Genomic DNA, 19,583 nt, shown 5'->3' on the forward strand with positions numbered 1-19,583 from the left:
GATTGTAAAGCAGACGGTGGGAGATTTGTATTTTCAAACTTGCAAAATTCAGGTTAATGTAATGTAATAAAGCTGCCAGCCTTATTATTAAGTATAGTTAGCTCATCTGGTCTTATTGCCTGCCTCACTACCTGTGAAGGCTGACATCAATCTTGCAAGTCTGAAACAATAATTCCCCCACTCCCCATTATAGCTTGGGAAGCTTGGGAGGGTTCCCTCTGAGCCTCTTTCTCCAGCCATTATGCAGCGGAGGGATATGCCCTCTCTGATTTGAGCATACTTTAGGTAGCAATTTTCACTTCATCTCTTAAGGTCTTTCTTACATGCCATTACCATTTCCCATTCAAACAATGCCCTGATAGAGAGCTGCCTAGCTTGAAAGAGCAAAAAAAACAGAGCAAATGTCAATTTACAAGGTAATCGCTCTTCAGATAAATAATTGATTCAGGTGCATTCTTCACTCTTGCTGAGGACATTATCAACTTCTACATCTACTTTTCTTCAAGAGATAAGTTTATCTCTTTGCGTATAAGAAAACTGGCCACAAAATGAGCATGAGTCAAAGCAAAAAAAACAACCACCACCAATGTATTATCAGCATGTGACCAATCTGGGCTATTGGCAAGGGAGCATAGGGGGCAACCCTTGTGATTGAAAGAGGTCAACCTGCCCACCCCAGCATCTTGTTGTTTTTTTACACTGTACCATGCACCATTGAACAAAATCTAAAATAGTGTTTCTCCACCCTTAGCAGCCTTATGATGAGTGGTCTTCAATTCCCAAAATTCAATTTAAAGTCCACATCTTCTGGGAGTTGAAGTCCACACATCTTCAATTCTGGGAGTTGAAGTCCACACATCTTAAAGCTGAGGTTGAGAAAAACAGTTCTGAAATAAAGGTAATCAAAGAAAAAAGAGAGAGATCTCACCTCCACCTGTTATAAATGGCAGCACTTCAGCTATAGGGTTCTGATGCTAAGGAAAGGGATTTGGATTAAGAGGAAGTTTCCTGAAGTGGAATTACTTAATGATCCAGCCAGATATTGTCTCCTCTGTCAGCCAGGAACCATTGAAGCATCAGTTATGTAGACCTAGCCAATAACGCTAGATCATGAGTGTGCAACTTTTCTAGAGCGAAAGGTGGGCTTTGTTTTTGATTTATTGTGGATCAAAAATAATGGGTTGGGTCAACAGAAAAACTCAACCTGCATACAGGTAATTTTCGACTTATAACCACAATTGAACCCAAACGTTCCATTGCTAAACAAGACATTTGTTAAGGGAGCTTTGCCCAATTTTACAATTTTTCTTGCCACAATTGTTAAATGAATCATTGCAGTTGTTAAGTTAGTCACATGGCTGTTAAGTGAACCATTGACTTAGCTTGTCAAATACACGTGAGCCTGGGACACTGCAAACATCATAAACGCCAAGCATTTAAATTTTGATCATGGGGATGCTACGATGATCATAAATTTGAAAACGGTCAAAAGTCACTTTTTTCAGTGCCATTGTAACTTCAAATGGTCACTAAATGAATGGTTGTAAGTCAAGGACTACCTGCAGTTTCTGTTGTGGTCCACCAGCAGCCTGAGGAGCTGGCAGCAGAGTAGGACAGTGATGAGCTGAGGAAGCACATGGGCCTTTCCTGGAGGCTGGGGAAGGCCCGGATGAGGACTCTGCATTGGAGGCAGAGATAGGGCCAGGCCATCTGGGAGTGATATGCAGACTTCAAAGCCTCCAGAACCTGACAGTAGTGAGGCAGAGGAACAGGAGGAGCCTGTTCCTAATGCACGCCTGAGAAGAGCTGCCAGAAGGCAAGAGCAGCTAAAGCAAAGAGAATGACTCGGGATGATTGGCCCCTCCCATAAGGCTTAAAAGACCAGCAACGGCTCTTGGGCTCTTTGTCGGAAAACAACGTTGATAGATTTGCTCCCTGTCTTGCAGCATTTATTTCTCGTCGGTGTCTTCTGCTTTTGAACTTTTGCCAAGAAAAACCTTTGGCAGTTTGAGTAATTAGACCAAGGTTGGTGATAAGACTGAAGAATTGTGTTAAGAAGAATTTGTTTTGATTTAGTTTGGACAACACTGAGAATTCTCAGCTGTTCTAATAAAGTCTCTTTGTTTTTGAACTGATTGCATCTAATACTACCTACTTGGGCCTGGATCACAACAGTTTTATTGACAATTCTATTAAACTAAAATTAAATATTGTGTTTGTGCAAAAAAAAAAAAAGAATCAACCTGAAATGTTATGTTGAGTATGATTAAGTTAAACCTGTGGAACAATTTGCAATTACCGTATATACTCGAGTATAAGCCGAGTTTTTCAGCACGTTTTTTGTGCTGAAAAACGTCCTAAACTTATACCGGTCTATGACTTATACTGAGTTTTTTTTTAAGCCCTCGGCTTATACTCGAGTATATCGGCTTATACTCGAGTTTTTTTTTCTTTTTCACATTTTGCGGACGGAAGCCCTGCGGTGCAGTGAGAGGGCGGGCGGGGCCGCCAGCCTTCTCAGCTGAGGGAGGGAGGCTTTCCCCAACCGGTAGGTGCCTCATTTCCCACCCTCGGCTTATACTCGAGTCCCCAGTTTACCCCAGTTTTTGGGGTAAAATTGGGGACCTCGGCTTATACTCGGATCGGCTTATATTCGAGTATATACGGTATATTCCTTTTGAGCAGGTACTTTTTTCCTCCAAAATCTGAGGGTTCAAACAAATATGCTCGGATTGTCCTGAACAAGAACACCCTGTTAAATGGAAGCCATATAAATATTTTGAACTGAGTCAATGAACTAGATTGGATTATGAGGAGATCCATCCTTCTTATTAATTACAAAAGACAAATCTTTTTTTTTCCTTCTGTCTCCCTGAAAATTACATTCTGATAGTAATTTTTGGAAATGCTTAGCTTTAGATTTATGGATGTTCTAAAATCTCCTTTGATGCTCCCGGGCCCGACATCCTTTATTACGAAACGCCAAAGGCTAAGCCTGTCCTTTTTCATCATTTTTAGAAGAAATCTATTTCTTCATATTGGAAAAATATTTACCTCTTTTCCTTACAACATGCCAGGTACCATTTTCATTGGACCTGAAAGTTATGCCTGTGAATGTTCACTTACCTGAGTACCAAGCCTCGCTGAATGTTGGTTTTCATCTTTTGGGTCAGATGTTCCACATTGGCCTGCAAAATAAAGACCATTTTTTTCCCCTTCCAAACTGAGAAAAGCATTATATCTTTCTTTTGAACCCAAAGAAATAATAACTCATCCTGTTCACTATTTTTATCTTTAACTGTTATTAGAACACAGTAGCCTGCAATTACTGCAGGTTCAAGCCCGGCCCAAGGTTGACTCAGCCTTCCATCCTTTATAAGGTAGGTAAAAATGAGGACCCAGATTGTTGGGGGGGCAATAAGTTGACTTTGTAAAATATACAAATAGAATGAGACTATTGCCTTATACACTGTAAGCCGCCCTGAGTCTTCGGAGAAGGACGGGATATAAATGTAAAAAAAACAACAACAACAACAACTGGCTGTACATTAAATCTATTTGAAATTTTATACTTCTCCCCAAACAATGTGTAAGGAGTAAAGGAGAAACTTCAATTTTAGGTTCCTGGTTCAGCTAGAGATCTAAAGCAGGGGTCTCCAACCTTGGCCCCCTTTAAGGCTTTGCTGGCTGAGGGACTCTGGGAGTTGGTCCACAAGTCTTAAAGGGATCAAGGTTGGAGACCCCTGATCTAAAGGATGTTGGCTGTGGGTCTTCTTATGGACTTTTAAATTTGGTATACTACTTTTGAGTTCTTTTTCATTTAACAGCCATATTGTACATATTGTAAGAAATTCTAGAGGAGGAGGAGAGGATATGGTGGTAGTAGTGGTGATTACAGGGATAATCTGACTTCTGATCAATTCTGCTGCTCCATAAACTTTTACAAGGTGTAGTAAAACAACCATGATCTCCAGAAGCTCTAAGTAAACCACCACCAACATATGCCAAATACGTCAGGGAAATCCTTAGTACATGTTGTTATCATATTGCATCTTATACAAACTGCAGCTGTAGACAAGGCAGCTAAACAAACTGGCTACCATTGCCCTCCTTATCAGACACTCTTACTGGCAAGGGATTTGGGCGATCTTAAGTGTGGCACAGGTGCGTGAAAGAGAAGAACTTTGCAAATCTGAAAGTCCATTTCTCTCCTGGCCTCCTTTACTTCTCAAGAAACTAGGGACAGTCTCTTCTGAGCCTCTTGCTTCATCCAGTAACTATCCAGTTGTAGATTAAACTTTCTTTTATCTGACTGTTGTCTCAGTTGTGTCTTGACCACCCTCCCAAGGTTTTTCTCACATACTACCACCAACATTTTAAACCAGCGTTTCAACTTGAGCCTCAAAATGAACCAAGTTAAAATACTGGTGTACCCATCATCACTAGTCCCAGTGAAGTGCAGGTGGTCCTCGACCTACAACCACAACTGAGTTTCTGAGAGACAGATGTTAAGTGAATTTTGCCCCATTTTATGCCTTTTCTTAACCCAATTGTTAAGCAAATCACTATAGCTGCTAAGTTAGCGACATGGCTGTTAAATGAATCTGGCTTCCCCATTAACTTTGCTTGTCAGAAGATCACAAAAGGTGATCACATGACCCCAGGACAACGCAACCATCATAAATATGTGTCGGTTGCCAGGTGTCTGAATTTTGATCATGTGACCATGAGGATGCTGCAATGGACATAAGCATGAAAAATATTCATACCTGTTTTCCCAAAAATAAGACACTGTCTTATTTTATTTTATTTTTTGCCACCAAGTCCGATTTTCAGGGTGGGATGTCACCCACTGATTCACCTCATTTGCATGCATTGGCCCTACCCTCCTTTTTGCTGTCAGAAGCCTTCAGGAACTTCTTCTGCAGCTGGCAAGTCTTTCCTGAAGGCCTCTGCAGACAATAACAGAGCTCCGGAATGAACCTGTACTACCTGTATCACACAACCTAATTCTGGACCAATGAAAATTCATATACCATTTTAAAAGATCATCTGAACAGAGGTCTTCACAGTCATCACATAACACTTATGATACACATAATCTTTAGCACTTGATGGGTATCATACAGAGGTGTATGATACTTATCTTTTCTACTGGTTCGCATCGTGCCCACACGCACGCACATGCGCGCATGCGCAGATCACTTTTGATGATGTTCGGGTCAGTGGGCAGAGCCTCCCGCCGGTTTTAATACCGGTTCCATAGAACCAGTCCAAACCTGGGGCAACCCACCACTGGTATCATATCAACTGATGAGTTGCAGATGCAAGTCAGCTCCAATATAACCAAATAAGTACAGATCTTGCGGATTAATGTAACTATCAACATTCAAATAATAATATACTACAGGTAGTCCTCGAACTGTTTACTACAGTTCACTGAAAAAAATAACTTATGAACGTTTTCCACACTTACAATCTGTCAGCTTTGGAAGCCGTACTAGGCCGGAGGCTTCTGCGTTGCCACTTTCCCATGTGTAGGAAAATAGGCGAGGGGATTTGGTAAATGGGGCCATTAGACATAATAACATTCTTCCTGACAGTCAAGGTCAGGCTGAGCCTGCATCTGGAGAAGGAATGGCCGGAGCGATGTCTCGAGATGGGATGGTTGGCGATTGGAGCATGTGATCGGCAGAGGGGTCAAGGGGGGGGGTGTTTTTGGAGTTTGTCTTCCTGAGGAAAAACCCCAGATTTGGAGTTTCCCCAGTTGTGCCAGTTTACCTATGCTAGTGAAAGAACTTTGAAAGATGTTGGCTTCGGAGTCTTTTCTGCAAGGGGGGGGGGGGTTCTGGAACGCTGACACAATCATTGCAACATCCTCCATGGTCATGTGATCAAAATTCAGATTCTTGGCAACTGACTCATATTTATGATGGCTGCAGTGACCCAGGTTCACCAACTGCGACAAGCAAAGCCAATTGGGGAAGTCAGATTCACTTAACAACTGTGTTACTAACTTAACAGCTGCCGTGATTCGCTTAACAAATTGGCAAGAAAGGTCATAAAATGGGGCAAAATTGGCTTAACAACTGTCTCAGTTAGCAACATAAATTTTGGGCTCAACTGCGATCATAAGTCAAGGACCACCTGTGTAGAGTAGTACATGAAAATAGGACTCAGCCCACCAGTGTGGAATAAGAAGGAGATGGAGGCACTGCCTACCTGTAGCTCCCGAATGTCAAATTTTTCTTCAAAAATATAGGCAGCATCTGCACCTGCAGCCAAAGCTCCCATGTTAGCCAAGTAACCACAGTAGCCTCCCATGGTCTCAATGATGAACACGCGTCGTTTCGTCCCACTTGCCGATAGTTTGATTCGGTCACAGGTCTATTGAAGAAAGATCTGTTAGCGACTGACATAAAAGCATGCTTGCCGTCTTTGAAAGGTGTTTTGTAGTGTCATCTAGGCCACCCACAATTCCTCTTATGCACATGTTATCAAAACATAAAGAGCAGATATTTGTTTAAAAAGTGCTTAACTTTCTTTCCTGGCCTTTTACAGTCCAAGTACATTAAAAACACACACACACACACACCATAATGTTAATTGTGAATTTCTTGGCACTAAATGGCTTTTTTTTAAAAGAAAAAGAAACCAACTAAATGACCACACTTGGATTTATTTTTTCTAAGATAGCTAGACAAAAATCTTGTCCTCCAACACAGGGTGATTAATCACACTCTGTAAAACAGAAACAAACAAAGCCACTGAAATATTCAAAAGGGGATGAAACTGCAGCAATTCTGGCTCAGTTCCAACCTCCAAAAGACACCCTGAACAAACAGAAATAAAAATATGTCAGGCTTCTGGACAATGTTTAGGGAAAAATTAATAGCCTGTTGTGGGAGTCCTTGGAAATTGCTAAAGATCTAAATCTTTAGAAGTGAAGTCTGGAAGAGAATGTCTGTTCATCCTGGGAAGTTTTGGAATAAATATCCAGGGGTTAGGAAACTAAACTCTGCAAACTAAGTAGAGTTCAGCCAAGAAGGTCTAGAGCACTTTTGAATGCTGGGAGAAAAAGCTGCTCAAGGAAATCAGCCGGGCAGCCAGTTGAGCAATTGAAAGCCAGCTTAGTATCTATCATCTTAGCAGATTCAATTCAACTAGGCCTACATCGACCACATATCAAATTCATACTTATTCTTCATAACCTGAATAGCAGAGCTGGGAGGGACCGTGGGAGGATTTCTAGTCTCAAGCAGGAGATGCCATTCAAGACAAATGGTTGTCCAGTCTGTCCATTCAGAGAGACTAATATTAAATGAGGAACTGGTGGGAATTATTGCCCCTTTAGAAGCAAATAAAGCTCCAACAGATCAGGAAGGGACCTTCTGTGAACTTGCTCACGCTGGCATTTTTCATTCCAAAGACGTGTTCTTAAGCATCTGTGTGACAACGGAGAACTAAAAGGACGGGGTTCCAGCAGAATTGCACGTTGTCTGCTTCAGGTTACATGCATCTCAGACTTTCTCCAGACTTTCTCAAACTGGCCAACATTAAGATGTGTGAACTTTAATTTCCAGAATTCCCCAGCCAGCAAGTCCACACCTAATGCATCTTCTGGCAATCAAAGTCCATACATCTTAATGAGCCACAGTGGTGCAGTGATTAGAGTGCAGTACTGCAGGCTGCTTCTCCTGACTGCCAGCTGCCTGCAATTTGGCAGTTCAAATCTCACCAGGCTTAAGGTTGACTCAGTCTCCCATCCTTCCGAGGTGGGTAAAATGAAGGGCCAAATTGTTGGAGGCAATAGGCTGACTGTAAACTACTTACAGAGGGCTGTAAAGCGTTGTAAAATGGTATATAAGTGCTATTGCTATTGCTATACATGTAAGCAATAGGTGAAGTTGAAATCTGGAAGTTGAAATCTATATATTTTAAAACATCTCCTAGGATTAAAGTCCATGCATCTTAAAACTGCCAAGTTTGAGAAATATTGTTCTGAGCCCCACGCTATGTACATAGCACATCGGCAATGAATTCTGCAGGCTAATCTTTCTGGAAACGTGAACATTGGGGAATCTTGGGATCTTACCTCCATACCACGAAGCATAAAATGCTTCTGAATATATGCCCTCCATATAAGCATTCTGGCTTGCTGTCCCAGATCTGTGCCAAAATGCTTGCTCTCTTACCTCAACAATGGCATTCAAGGATGTGTCAGCACCAATACTTAAGTCACTGCCTGGGATGTTATTGCTAATAGTTGCAGGCAACATACAAATTGGGATGCAAAATTCCTCATAGCGGCTCCGGGCTTCAGCTAGCATCAAGCAGCTGTCAAAGGCCTGAAGCAGTAGGATAAGGCATGATAAGTAAGATAAAAGGTAAAGATTCATCTCACACTTATGTGCTAATTGTTCCCAACTGTAGGGGACTGATGCTCATCTCCATTTCTAAGCCAAAGAGCCAGAGCTGTCTAAAGATGTCTCTGTGGTCATGTGGCCGGCATGACTAAATGCCAAAGGCGCACAGAATGCTGTTACCTTCTCACCAAAGGTGGTCCCTATTTTTCTACTTGCATTTTTTACATGCTTTCGAACTGCTAGGTTGGCAGAAGCTGGGACAAGTAATGGGAGCTCACCCCGCTAAGGGGGACTAGAGATTCAAACTGCTGAACTTTCGATCGACAAGCTCAGCATCTTAGCCACTGAGCCACCGCATCCCTTTAGATAAGTAACAAACTATGATAAGTATATCTTATCATACTATATTATATAGTGTGCGTGTGCCTATGTATATATACATACATACATACGCACACACACACATACTATGGTACTATAGTTAAATAACATACTACGGCTAAATCTGGATAGTTATAAAGTGTTCTACTAGTGACTCCTTGTGTGTGGCAATGAAAAATTTGGCCAGCCAGTGCTGCAAATCCTTTACCACTACTGATTTAAAGAATGTGGCTGATTGACTGTTCGTTGTCCTTACAGCAACTGAAATACAGGGTTCTGGATTTGCATTGGCGCAGAAGAAGATCAAAAGCAGTTAGTAGAAAGTTGATACCAACAAGAGAGAGATTAAAGTAACAGAGGACAGAGCCCTGGTGATTAAAGTGCATTTTTGCATTCTAAACATCAGGAAGAATTGAACTGGCTTCACTAATTTATACCTTTTCTCCTAAACCAGAGGCTCCAACTTTGGCCACCTTAAGACTTGTGGACTTCAACTCCCAGAGTTCTGCTTTGCTGGCTGAGGCTTTGCTGGCTGAGGAATTCTGGGAGTTGAAGTCCACAAGTCTTAAAGTGACCCCTGTCCTAAACTGAATTAGGATTAGGCCAATAATTCAGAGAAGATGCTTGAAGTCAGGAACAGCTCAACTAGCCAATCATTCATGGTCACCACCAATATTATCCTACACCACTCATATTTATGGATGCCAAAGACAATAGAAAGAGATCCATCATTTTATTTTGAGCTTGGGAGGAAGCAGAACAATGCCAAAGATAAGCATTAATAACAGCATTCTCCTTTCACTTCTGGTTAGGCAATGAGAGGGTAGTTTCTCGCATCAAAGTCATTTCGGAAAGCAAAAGAATAGCACTATTGTGCATAATACATTTGTCACTAATACTTACCCTTTGGGTTTATGTAGAGTAGAATACATGCTGCCCATATACCCATATATGGCTTCCACTGCATTTCAACCTCAACTTTAAAGGTTAATGCAGGTTGCACATTAACGAAATTCACATTTCCACTGCAGTGGTGAAGTGAGGACCTGCTAATTTTGTGTGGCAAAGGCTTTCAGTCTTTTCTGTTAGGAAGACCTCAATCTTTCTTATTTCTGCATCACTCCTGCATGGGGCTGCAGGGAGCAACCATTTCATCCTTCCTGAATAATAGTTATAACTGAACACTAGCAACAGCTAATGCTATCTATCCATTCCAGCCATCTCCTAAGACTGTGATGGCGAACCTATGGCACGTGTGCCACAGGTGGTATACGGAGCCATATTGGTGGGTACGCGAGCTCAGCTCTGGCTAGCTGATTTTCGGGCCTTCTGGGCCCACTAGAAATTAGGAAACGTTGGAGGACGTTTCCGGCCTCCAAAGGTCTCCGAGGGGGTGGAGGCGGCCTGTTTTTCACTCTCCTCAGGCTCCTAGAAAGGTTCTGGAGCCTGGGGAGAATGAAAAACGGGCCTACCGAGTCCACTATGCTATCACATGCCAAAAATGGGGGGAGCACAAGGGCACGCGCAGGAGGGCAGGGCACATAGAATTATGGGTGTGGGCACACATGGGCATGACTCCCCCCTGCTTTTGGCACATGATGGCAAAAAGGGTTAGCCATCACTGTCCTGTCCCTTCAATTCTTACCTATTTTTTGGAGCCAGTTTGGCTGGTCTTAATGAAAGGTATTGCCAAATTAAAATGACATTTCTCAAGATTGTTTGGGTTACTGTTTTATTTCTTTCACTGCACTCAAAACCCTGAAAAAAAAAGTTTGCTGTTTTCTTGTACATTAGACACATTAGTTGATATATTTAGCTTCTTGCAGAGAGCCAGTGACTATCTCCCATTCATTCATCAGTCATGGCAGCTATAACCAAGGGCTCTCAGAGCATAGCCTTCTGGGATAGGTAGAAGGTGCATTGAATGAAAGAGCTCAGCTTTTTTTATGTTTGAAAACCATCTGCATTCAGAGAGCATAAAAAGAAAGGAGCAGCATAGCCATATTCCTGAATATATTCTTTTTCCAACAACAGGGAAGTGCTCATCATGCAGGGTTACTTATTGAAATTCAAAGAGTCTTTGTGAAAAAAAAATATTTAGTCTCCCCAGGCAAAAGAAGAAGAAAACTCACTGCAGCTCATGTTTTGTTAGGCTGGACTTCAGGAACTGCCACATTATGGACACCTGACAATATTAGCAAGGTTGATAGTTTTAAATTGCACAATATGTACATTTCTCTGCATTGATCCACATGTAGCCCTCATTTTGGTTACAACCTTTAAAGCGCTCCATGGCTTAGGGCCTGGGTACTTACGGGACCGCCTGCTGTTACCTCATGCCTCCCACCGACCCGTGCGCTCTCACAGAGAGGGACTTCTCAGGGTGCCGTCTGCCAAGCAATGTCGGCTGGCGGCCCCCAGGGGAAGATCTTTCTCTGTGGGGGCTCCCACCCTCTGGAATGAACTTCCCCCGGGTTTACGCCAAATACCTGACCTTCAGACCTTCCGCCGCGAATTGAAAACACATCTATTTATTCGCGCGGGGCTGGCCTAAATTTTATTGGTTTTAAATTTATTACTAATTTTAATGGGGTTTTTAGTTTTATATATTTTTAAAGTTTTTAGGCCACCTATATAATAAGTTTTTTAATTTGTATTTTAAATTGTATATTTTTGTATCGTTTTGTTTTATCTTGGCTGTACACCGCCCTGAGTCCTTCGGGAGAAGGGCGGTATAAAAATTGAATTAATAATAATAATAATAATAATAATAATAATAATAATAATAATAATAATAATAATTATTATTATTATTATTATTATTATTATTATTTAAAGTCCACTGGTTCAGCTACTATTTAAAATTTGGATGATGTCTATGGAGATTCTCAGTCATTCAGATCATGGTTGTCCCAAAGGTGCTTTTTTCAAGAGGCAACTGGACTCTCTGGTTTTTCTTTGAAGACGTATTGCTTCCCATCCAAGAAGCTTCTTCAGCTCTGATTGGATGGTAGGAAATGGAAGGATTTATACTCCTTGCAGACAGCTGATCACTTGTATTCCTTTAGAATTTATTCATACTTGAATTAATTGTATGATACCTTTTACAATCTAACAAGCTTCCTCCTTTTCAGTGTAAGATCAGCCACCAAAATGTCCAAATTGCCCTGCTATCTGCTGGCATGTAGAGATAGAATGACTTTCTCCATCCAAGTGTAACTGAATTGAAACTCTCAGGAGAATGACTGCTGATGAAAGCTGGTGGGAATTATGTCTATGGAGATTCTCAGGTATCCAGGTCATGGTTGTCCCAAAGTTGTTTTTTCAAGAGGCAACTAGACTTTCTGGTTTTGCTTTGAAGACATTTCGCTTCTCATCCAAGAAGCTTCTTCAGCTCTGGGTGGATGGTAGGGAATGGAAGGCTCCACTCCCATTTGTGCTACTCAGGCAGTGCATGAGGACATAGATAAACTTCCAAGTGACCTTAATGACTTTCTAGAAGACTGCAAATCAGAGGTGGGTTTCAGCAGATTCTGACCAGTTCTGGAGAACCGGTAGCAGAAATTTTGAGTAGTTCAGAGAACTGGTAGTAAAAATTCTGACTGGCCCCGCCCCCATCTATTCTCTGCCTCCTGAGTCCCAGCTAATCGGGAGGAAATGGGTATTTTGCAGTAACCTTCCCCTGGAGTGGGGTGGGAATGGAGATTTTACAGTATCCTTCCCCTGCCATGCCCATCAAGCCATGTCCACCAAGCCACACCCACAGAACCGGTAGCAAAAATGTTTAAAACCCGCCACTGCTGCAAATGACCAGCTGCCTGCAAAGACTATAAACCCTTCCATTCCCACCATCCAGCCAGAGTTGAAGAAGCTTCTTGGATGAGAAGCAAAACATATCTTCACAGGAAAACTACAAAGTCCAGCTGCCTCTTGAAAAAAGGGACAATTAGGATGGTGATGAACACGGGGGACTTATGACGGGTCCTCCCAGTTGCAGCCATCGCTGCATCCTCATGGTTCCTCATGATCATGATTTGGGCACTTGGCAAACTGGTTCACAACCATGATGTGGCAACATCCTGTGGTCACATGATCACAATTTGCAAACCTCACTGTCGATTTCAATAAGCAAAGTCAATGGGCAACTGGGACAGCTGGAACTGCCATCGTAAGTCAAGGTGGTCACATGACATCATAACTTATGACCTTATCTCTTAGCCACAGAGTCCCGGTCCAATTATCATTTTAAGCAAATTAAATAGCTCATTTCAGAAAAAAGTGAAATCTGATATAAAGAAGCATGGATGGCTGATCTTCAGAATGGAGAATTCTTAAAAGTTAATTGGACACCCCATGCCATGACACCTTTGTGCAATACGCAACTTACACACTTATTCTTGGCAGGCCTGTTCTCACATAATAAACACAAGTTCTTCTTTTAAGTAGCAGAGTTCAGAATATCCACTGTCTCTTTCTGAGTCCTCTCTTACAGTGAGTGAAACAGCCTTACAATTCCTTCAAAGGAAGGAATTTAAAATTGGGTATTTTCAGGTTGCGTTATCTCAGCTCTCTTATCTGTATCTCTTTGCTGCTGTCTAATTATCATCAATCAAGTTTTTCAGCCCATATATGGTATCACTAACATTGATGGGGTTACCTAGTTTGGGTATTGAAAGGTCTGCAAGAAAACAATCATGTGAGAGAGCATGTGTGGTAGCCTAGCACTCAATCTTCAACACATAAACACAAACACACACACACACACATGCGCAAACAGCCCTACCTCCAAGAAATAAAGAACTTGTCCTTTGCACATACTTGCAAGCTATTGGCAGGAGATTGTTAACAGGCAGTCAAAAAGGATTCTCATATATTCTCAAGATAACCAGGTGCTACTTTAGTCCACAAAAAAAAAAAAAAAAAAAAAGAATAATTGGACAATCTACTACAAATTATACAAAATACAATCCCTACAGCACAGTGCCACCATTAAACATAACTTGAAAATAAAGCAAAGGAAGGGGAGGGAGACTATATGTATACTGCTGGAATTTTATGGAAAATTATTTATATTCCCATGCATTTTCACCAATATTGGGGGGAACCAAAAAGAATATAGACTTAATCCAATTTGCTGCCTTAAATTTACAATTTACAATTTAAATTTACAAAAACAATAAAGGTGGGATAAAAATAAATGCACAGAAGCCCTACATTATCGTTTTTGATTACCAATGGGTCAGAACCCTACATATAACATTTTACAGCGATTTCCTGAAATACTATGGATTTTTCTCAATTTAGGGGGAAAAAAATAACATAATGAACACCCTTTGGAATATTCATAACATCACATAGTAACAGAGTTGGAAGGGACCTTGGAGGTCTTCTAGTCCAACCCCCTGCCCAGGCAGGAAACCCTACATCATTTCAGACAAATGGCTATCCAACATTTTCTTAAAAATTTCCAGGGTTGGAGCATTCACAACTTCTGCAGGCAAGTCGTTCCACTTATTGATTGTTCTAATTGTCAGGAAATTTCTAAATATTCTAAAATGGTTTGAATAAGAAAGCTGGGTGAGTGACTTTCATGTCAGTCATTCTCTCTCCAAACTACCTCATAGGTTTGTTGATGTGGGTGAAATAGGAAGCAGGGGTATTAGGAATATGTGCAGGGGTGGGCTTCAAAAAATTTAGCAAGGGGTTCTCTGCCTGGTGCTGGGTGGGCGTGGCCTAGTTGGCCTCCTGCACCACAGCGAGGGTGGGGTGTTTTTGCCCTCCTCGGGCTGTGGTGGAAAGCCTCGAGCCTTTGGGAGGATGAAAATGGCCTCCCCAGGCTCCGGAGGCCCTCCGGAGGCCAGAAACAGGCCCGAACTTCCAGTAGGCCCATTTTTGACCCTCCCCAAGCCTTCGTGCACACCCTGCACTTACCTGCATCCAAAACGGGCCACATGGGGACTCCTGGGAGGGGAGGAGTGGGCAAGGCCAGCCAGGAGTAGGATTTGGGGGGTTCTCCAAACTGCACAGAATATTAGCTAGAGGGTCTTCTGAACCCCTGCGAACCCCCAGCAGCCCACCCCTGCATATGTGTTGTCTTGACTTATATATATATATATAAGAGCAGAATAAAATAATGATAATATTAAACATGGAAATGCTGCAGTGGAATTCGGGGAGAAAGTCATTCCTATGCTTTTCTTATTTCTCCTCCACACCAGCTCTTCATTGTGCAGGGCTGAGATTTTTCATTACACAACATATACGAATTTACATATGACGCAAGCAAAAACATGTTTTCAAATGTGAATCCATTCCGACACCTCCACGGTTGCAAATAATAACAGAAGATCAATCGAAAGATCGCTTAGATGGACAACAAATTCAATCAAAAGCAAAACAAGCAGAGAAACAAAATCGGTATTGATGCTTCCTTAGCATTGAATGTGATTTTAATATGGAGTAATTATTTTGGTAGAAAAGAACCGAGAACGACCAACTACCAGCTACAATCCAGTCAGTAGAATTAAAGAAAAATCCACAGGTGGAATATTGATCAGTTAAGACAGACAAGAAAATTGATAAGAGAGAGAAGGACAGTACGAAGTGAAGCATGCAGGAAATATTCGTTTTTGGCTTTCATGAAAATGGCAGTGTAGATTCTTTTTTACCAGAACTGGAATCAAAGTTCCCCATAATTATTAACTATAATTAACAGGGGTAGGTAAAAAAAAAATCAAGAGGGCAGTCACAATAATATTTTAAGCCTTGCCCCTGAAAGGGGTTTGACCTTAATTGTGTGGTTGCGGCCACCTTTTTCATATTTTTGACCCATCTTACCATTTTTTATTCCTCTCCCAATAAATATACTCACAACTGATTATTTAAACAGCTGTTAGGTGTTTTGCTTCGGGCAATAAAAAATACTTCTGAATCAATTTCAACCAATACATTATATAATCTCTTTATATGCTGTTGACCTTGATCTTTTATTTGTTTTACCAGATTATCATCACTTTGCCTTATACCAATTTTCTGATCTATTTTCCATCTAGATTGCAATTGTCCATACTGGAACCATGTATAATTTCTTCCTTCATCCCTCAATTTCTCCCTAGATTTCAACTTCTGAATTGATTCAGAAATGGAGTTGGTTAAAGATTGTATGGTAAAATGGGCACAAAATTTTCAACAACCTATAATGTTAGAAACATGGGAAAAAATTTGGGTGAGGAATGTTAAATTCACGCAAGCACAAAATTTAAGAGAAAATTTTTATAAAATGTTTTATAGATGGCATTTAGATCCTAAAAAACTGTCATGTATGTATCCAAATGTGAAAGCAAAATGTTGGAGATGTGATTGTGAGGATGCTACCTATTATCATATATGGTGGACTTGCAAAAAAGTTAAAGCCTTTTGGATTAAAATATGGTGGATTATGCAGAACATTTTGAAAAAGAAGATCAAGTTTGTTCCACAGTTCTTTTTATTAGGAATAATCTCAGATTGCACTGTTATAGAGACAAAACTGATTCTGAATTTAATAACTGCTGCAAGATTATTGATTGCACAATATTGGAAGAAAGAAGACTTACCTACAATTGGAGAATGGATTAGTAAAGTATCAAATTTAGCAGAAATGGCAAAAATTTCTGCCTACTTGAAAGACTGTACACAAGAAAAATATATATTGGAATGGAGGAAGTGGATTGATTATATTCAAAATAAGTATCAGATTAAAATATCAATTAGTTTTTGAGTGAAGTTAGGAATTATTATGTATTAGTTTAAGAAAGAAGGAATTGATAGTGTGATGGTGTGAAATGGAATATGTTTTATGTTATATTTTAGATTATGTTTGTTAGTTACAATACCCTGTATTCTGTTCTGGGAAGTCTCGGGGAAGGAGGTGGGGAAGGGGAAGACTATAAATTGATTGGTTGCCATTGTACAGGAATAATGGTAGAATTAAACAAGTTGGAATGGTGTAATGTCGGGACTGCTCGGCAAACACTCCCGAAGGAAAGGGTAAGGAAAGAGGAGTAAAGAAGGAAGAAAGTAGGTAGGTAGGTGGGTAGGGAGGAAAGAAGGAAGGGAGAAGAAAGGATAGGAGGAGGAGAAGAAGGAGATAGAGGGTTAGAAAGGATGGTAGTGAGAAGTGGGAAAGAGGAGGGGAAGTAGGAAAGCGAGGAGAAGGTGGTGGGGGAAGTTTAAGAAGGATGAGAAGGGAAGAAAGGATTAAAGGGGGGAGTGGCAGTCGAGCAGCCCTGACTGAGTATAATTTGAGTATAGGACTGATTGTTGGATAAGTGATTGTATTGTACACTGGTCAAATTGTGGGAATTATTATGGAAAAATAAAAAAATTTTGCAAAAAAAAATAAAAAAAAATAAAAAATACTTCTCTGAATTCATGTTTGTCCTTGTCAGCGACAGCCTAAAAAAGCTTAAATCAAAACTGATCTTTCAAACATCATCAGATTCTTAAAAAGAAAAATTGCACATCGTGTAAAATGCACCGCCTCTAAAAGAGAGAAAAATCAACAGAATATGTGACCTGAGGCTTAAATGCCAAATGGAATTATTGTCTTCTGGAACATTTGTCTCCAAATGTCTGTGCTAAATCATGCCCAAAATATTCCCTGCAAAGAATTGCTTGGTGCGTAACAGGAGATCTCTGGCTAGGCCGAAAAACAGATGTGAACAAACCTGTCTGTTTTGATCCAGGAAGGAGAGGTCAGAGGGGAGAGAAAATACACTGGACAGCCAATTTGGTCTAATGATAAAGGCACAAAACTGGAAACTGGGAGATTGTGAGTTTTAGTTGCCCCTTAGGCAGGAAAGTTAGCTTAGTGACCTTGGATGAATCACCAGGAATCCATGAGTTCTAATTCTGCCCGACACCTAGCTAAGTTATTTTGGACCAATCACCAGGAAATGGTGAGTTCTAGTCCTGCCTTAGACATGAAAGCTGACCAGGTGATTTTGAACTAGTCACTCTCTCAACCCAACCCAACCCATCTCATAGTGTTGTTATGGTCAAAATAGGAGGAAGAAATATCAGATATGCCTGCCATCTTAAGTTGCTTATAACAATTTAGAAAGGTAGAATGCAAATAAATAAATATTAACAGCAGAGGGGAGGAAGGTGTGGCACTGGAAAACTGGGCAGGATGATGGGACATGCCTTGATGGCCAAGAGGACAAAGGGAAATGAAGATAGGATAGGCAGGACAGAAGCCTACGTCTCACTGGGAGACTTAGTGGTGGAATAGGGAGTTTCCCATTCCATGCACACCCCTGTTTATAAAGCACCACCCAATTATAAGCAATTGGTTAAAAAAAAACATAGATGAATTTCTTGTTAGATTGCAAAAAATGCTTATGGGATTGACCTGCATCAATGTTCTGCTTTACGTCTGACAAGCCTGGGGGACAAAAATGTTAAAACCATAGTTAGCAAAGCCTAGGTCTACATTATTAAAATACCCATCTGGACACATTTGCTACTCATTTAATATTTTATTAAGTTCATAGGGTTGTTTAGTATACAACAAGCTTCAAAGCTGCATTGGAAACAGAAGGAAAGCAAAACCAGATTCTTTCTATCATCATACAGTACAAACTAGAGATATTTCTACACTAAAACCATTTTACGTGGCATAGCAATCATTCACTTTTAGATACTGAACCATCACCTTCCTAGGATTTAATTGTCTTCCGGTTTTGGGAGATCTCAGCAGATAGCAGCACCTTAGCCAGTCTTTGCTCAACCCAAAAAATTATTTTAGGGTTATACTTGAGTTAATATGAATGGGAGACTACCAGGACATTTCAGAGCTAGAGCTTAGGCTTGGAACATGAAAATATTAGAAAAACAGCAAAGGAAAACCAATTCCACATTGTTGGGGGGAAAAAATACAGAAATGTTTTTGAATAACCCTGAAAAAACTATGTTTTTGTAGGTTGTCTTTTTTTTAAAGAAAAAGACAAATCTTAAAAACCTTAAAAAAAACTTATCTGTATTGATGTTATTGTTTTAATAACAGAGGTAGATTCACTGAAATCAAATATTGGATCAAACACTGGGGTGTGCATTTCTTAGGAACAAAAAAATAAAACTGTTAATTTTCACATTTTCTGAATCTGGTCAAACTGCCCATGTGTGTGTGCGTGGGCGCATAGATGTGTACATGCTTATGTATGGATGTATGGATACGTGTTGCATGTGTGTGGTTTTAAGTGTAGGTCTGGTTTATGATGCAATCTTAGTGTTCTGGTCTAAGAGAATCTACAGTGCCAGCTGCGTCGAGTAGCATGCAGGGATGGTTATGTTAGTGAACCACACAGGCAGAAGGAAGGAAGGAGAAACTTACATCAGTAATAGTGTTCAGAGCAGTATCTGCACCAATGCTGAAATCAGAACCAGGTACATTGTTGGATACGGTCGCAGGAACCATAACCATGGGAATACAGAACGCTTCATATTTCTCCCGGGCTGAAGACAGTTCCAATAGTCCCAGGTATGCCTGATGGGCACATACAGCAATTATGTAAAAATTAAAGGGAAAGAAAAACAAAACTTGAATCGAAGAAGTAGATGATGCAACACAGGTGGGGATTTGCAGCCAGTCTGGCTCTCTATGGGCGCACGCAGATGCTAGTGACAGATGGTACGGTAATGATCTCTTTCAGGGAATCAGAGGTGATTTGAAAGAGGGATCACAGCTCATGAGTATAAGTTATCCTGCCTTTTTATCTCTGGTAATCAGTTTTTTTGGCACTTTTTCAAAATTTGGTTTCACTTCAGGCAGGTGTTCCTTGTAAAAGGAAAACA

General features: G+C 40.7%; 1 protein-coding gene across 11 annotated transcripts in view; it reads right to left on the reverse strand.

Annotated features, from left to right (window-relative positions):
* Window positions 1–19,583, reverse strand: part of PFKP (phosphofructokinase, platelet) — a 103,093-nt gene that overhangs the window by 10,812 nt on the left and 72,698 nt on the right. For 7 of the 11 annotated variants that reach the window (XR_009155165.1, XR_009155164.1, XM_058183912.1 and 4 more), the window contains 3 exons: window positions 19,123–19,275; window positions 6,223–6,387; window positions 3,127–3,188 (listed from right to left, as the gene is read on the reverse strand). Coding sequence is in view for 9 of the 11 variants with exons in the window: in XM_058183912.1 (XP_058039895.1) it covers window positions 3,127–3,188; window positions 6,223–6,387; window positions 19,123–19,275 (380 nt within the window). In the remaining 2 variants the exon portion in view is untranslated. Of the gene's footprint in view, window positions 1–3,126; window positions 3,189–6,222; window positions 6,388–8,195; window positions 8,349–19,122; window positions 19,276–19,583 lie in introns of all 11 variants that reach the window. The other 4 variants (XM_058183911.1, XM_058183909.1, XM_058183916.1 and 1 more) reach the window with 3 other exon arrangements.

The sequence above is a fragment of the Ahaetulla prasina genome, chromosome 4 (assembly GCF_028640845.1).
Source record: "Ahaetulla prasina isolate Xishuangbanna chromosome 4, ASM2864084v1, whole genome shotgun sequence".
NCBI classification, from domain to species: domain Eukaryota; kingdom Metazoa; phylum Chordata; class Lepidosauria; order Squamata; family Colubridae; genus Ahaetulla; species Ahaetulla prasina.